The following is a 3,780-nucleotide window of genomic DNA, read 5'->3' on the forward strand; positions in this document are numbered from 1 at the left end:
ATGTTGTTTGTTAAACTTACTTGGACTTCATGTTGTTATAGAGATTTGTTCTGTGATCATTGCAACTTGATGCATTTGCTTTTTGCAGTAATGCTCAGAGGCAGAGCTGGTGATAGTGATCAAGCCCGAGAAGAATGTGCCTTTCCATGTCATGGTGTTCAAACAAGGTTGCCCAATGTCTTATAGTAGCAAATGTGGTGTTTTGTGCATATATATATATATATATATATATATATATATAACTGAACAATTATATGCATGCATTCACTCTACTTACTGTCCAACTAGATTGTAGATATGTTTTTTTTTTGGTTTAGATATGTTTTAGGCCTTTATGCTTAGTTAATGGTTATGGTTATCTAAAGCCAGTTACTTATGGACAAAGTGTATTTGGGTTGAAATGTAATGACTATTTCGTGGATGCTTGAAATGAAATCTAGTTATGTGCATGTCTATTGCAAATTCAATTATGTTGATCAACACATGAATTTAAGATTGTGCTCTCTAAACACTTGGTCAACATATCCGATCTACAAATATGTTGTCTTGGTATCACTCAGACAACATATATGTGCCACTAGATTCTAATTCTAACAACATAAATTTAGATCTAAGTGCTAATAATATACTACTCAGACAACATTTATCTACTGACGAATAGTTTTTTAAATTATAGATTCCCAATATAATTTCATTTAGACAACATAAACTCTATTGAAAATCCAGTATAAAATGTCTTTCACACAACATTATCATGTTATTTGTGTATAAATAAGACAACATTAATATGTGGTTTGTTTGAATCTCATACAACATATAGCCTAGTTTTGTCTCAGTCTTGGATGAATTCGGTATAACTCAAACGACATTTGACCACAAAGTACTCTACACATAGATTCTCATCAGTCAACTGTTTACAAATGTTGTTTGAAGGCTTTTTTGGCCTAGTGTACGTATATCAGTGTATGAATGTTATTAGCTTCTGACATATTTTCAGGAAAGCAAATTTTGTTGTTGATGCTCTAGCTGATCTTGGACATTCCTGGTCGGCTTGATGGTTTGAGGGAGTTCTAGAGTGCTTTTTTCGATGTTGTAAACTCGGGTTGCTCTACAGGTTTCAAGTTATAATTTTATTTTCATCTTAAAAAAATACATATATTAGTGTATGAATATTATAAATTTGGAGAGCGAGATTAACTTTTGAATAGTTTTGATATTAGTTTTTCTACAAGTTATAGGCACCGAACTATATATACGTACGTAAGGATAAGTGAGGCTATAATTAAGATTAAAATGAATGTAAAACAAGATATCTCTGTATCCCGATCGAACTATTGAATTGGTGTTAGCGCAATATGTTTTATACAGTAGTGGGTTAGTACACGGTACAAGTTTAGCTATTTATACATAAACTCAACCATGATATGTGTAAGCACACGACCTGTACGGAAAGACCCTCATCGTATTAAATGTATATGTAGTGTATACGTACGTTAAATTTTCTTCGTAACTCAGCGAGGAAGTACATTATTGTTAATAAAACCTAAAGAGGTGCCTCTTCTACTTGTAAAAGATGCAGATGAGGAAGGACCTCTCGAAGACTTCTTGACCTTAGATATGGTGGGCTTGGGAATAAGACTGTAAGATCTTTGGTTACCTAAGCCACCACCGTAGCTCTTGCATGATTTTAGTGCTTTTGATCTCTGATATGGAGTCTCTTTCTTTGCAAGATCTTCAATGCTATTCACTTTTGATAAAGATGTGAAAGACTGACTCTTGCCTTGAAAATACATGGAAAGCCCTCTCCTGCAAATGCATATTCGATCTGGTTAGCCTTTGTTATATAACAAGAAATTAAGTCCCCGGAAAACTAAACGAAGGCTCTGTCTAGCTTTCCAGAAACTATATAATAATTATTCAGATGGTTTTGTTTTTCCAGTTAATTGATCGAGTATAAACCTTTAATCATGCAAAGTACGAATAATGTGAAATATGCCTTACTTATCCAAAGCAAGAAATGAGTTTGTATCTTCTTATTCTTACTTGATGGGTAACTGTGCCGTGAGATCTGACAAGTCGTACAGAGATCCCCCAGAACGCAAGGATGAAGAACATGAAGACGATGCAGACGAAGATGCATCATCCACCACGTCTGATGAATACGTCGATCGATTCGATGTCGACGAAGTGGTGTCGGACAAATCATCATGATCATGGTCATCATCTCCTTCCATGATCGCCCAACTCTCTTTTCTTTTAGCGTAGTTATTATTTTGTCTGATCGAGCATGCACCCTGCAAAGCCATTTGTTTTCCACTACCTTCACCCATGGACGTATGGCACCTATTAAATCTTGGGAAAAATATGAAGAAGAAGAAGAAGAAGAAGCATATGGTTATTATTGCTTCAAAAAGTTCATATTCAATATTGAGCAACATGTTCCATATATATACAGCTAAAAATATATCCAACACGTTGGAAGGAGTTCATGGATTAGCTTGGTTGGTTGTTTTCCCATACAAACGATAGAGTTTAGAGACAGCTGATGACATGGAAAATTTAATGAATTTTATCTCATTCTAATTAAAATGAAATAGAAGATATTGGCTTGTGTTTCAGATTCTTAAATTAAGAAAACCACTATTTAACCTAGACGGCATGCAAGTTTCATGCACCACTGGTCTCCCAAGTATATATTTTTGCTTATACAAATTGTTTATCTGTTTGGTTCTTTTATCATTCATGGCCTTATCCTAAGATTCTTCATTATCTTCTCACATGGTTTGAATTTATTGACCTTCTTCATATTATTGTACGAAGAAGAAGAAGAGAGGATAAGCTCTATATCCTCTAAGCCACCCACGTAATCGAGTCACCCATACAATGAATACCACCATATCATGAATCTTCAATATATTGATACAGGACATGGGCAGGCATAAAGAAATAATAAATCGTGGAGTGGGTCAATTAGAAAATGTGTTTCTAGATGTACCAACATAGGGACGCAGCTTGGATAGGTATGGGCATACACCAACATGCCTTGGGGCTTCGGCTACTTCCTTATCAAGAATCCATATATTGAATATTTGAAGGAGTTCTATTCCATGTTTTGTGTTTTAAATACAAAGAAACCTCTTTTGAAACGTAAGGAGATACGAGGATTCTGAAATATTTTCTCTGGGAAAGTTTCCTTCTCTATTTATTGAATCAGCTTTCTGTGGCAATATATAGAAATTAACTGATCCTCGAGATCTTTGGTAGTAGCAAGTTAAATAGATTCCTCAGAGTTTAGATATTTTTTTGACATTTATATTTTTGGCATTTTGACTTTAATTCTCAAAGGCGATAAGGCTCTCATTGATTCACAAAATTGAAGTTATCGGGGAAACTTCACCATTCAAGTCAATTGACGGAATATTGTCAAAAAAGTCAATTGACAGAAATAACGCAAATAAGATGAGTTCTAATTAAAGGAAATAAAGTTTCAATTAGAATTAGGTCGTAAAAGTTGTAATTATATATATATATATATAATGAGGTTTTCAGGTGCGGAGGTCCGTATCTTAAGCTAAAGTACGGATTTTCATTTTTATCAACTTTTCGATCGAGTTTTCACATCTCCACCGTCCAATCCTTACGTAATAACGTATAGATCACATCCGTAACATTTCAGCCAATTTGTTAATCGTTATGGTATCTAACTAAGTTAAACCAATGAACGGATTAAATCTGCCGAATTTGAACCGTTCATGTGTATAATAGAAAAAACGCAGTTTT

At 34.3% G+C, this 3,780-nt stretch overlaps 1 protein-coding gene across 1 annotated transcript; it reads right to left on the reverse strand.

Annotated features, from left to right (window-relative positions):
* Positions 1-893: 893 nt before the first annotated feature.
* On the reverse strand, positions 894-2,542 carry LOC126800802 (protein OXIDATIVE STRESS 3-like). Its single transcript, XM_050528218.1, has 2 exons — positions 2,044-2,542; positions 894-1,806 (listed from the first exon to the last, which is right to left on the reverse strand). The coding sequence occupies exons 1-2, from the start codon at positions 2,436-2,438 to the stop codon at positions 1,512-1,514; spliced, it is 690 nt and encodes a 229-aa protein (XP_050384175.1). The 5' UTR covers positions 2,439-2,542; the 3' UTR covers positions 894-1,511.
* Positions 2,543-3,780: the final 1,238 nt, after the last annotated feature.

The sequence above is a fragment of the Argentina anserina genome, chromosome 6 (assembly GCF_933775445.1).
Source record: "Argentina anserina chromosome 6, drPotAnse1.1, whole genome shotgun sequence".
NCBI classification, from domain to species: domain Eukaryota; kingdom Viridiplantae; phylum Streptophyta; class Magnoliopsida; order Rosales; family Rosaceae; genus Argentina; species Argentina anserina.

What these genes read in the sequence shown, in the direction of transcription:
- LOC126800802 (XM_050528218.1), bottom strand. Translation starts at nt 2,438, where the DNA reads ATGTTGCTCAATATTGAATATGAACTTTTTGAAGCAATAATAACCATA. An exon ending in ACGGCACAGTTACCCATCAA is followed by an intron (nt 1,807 to 2,043) that starts GTAAGAATAAGA and finishes ATGCATTTGCAG; the next exon opens with GAGAGGGCTTTCCATGTATT.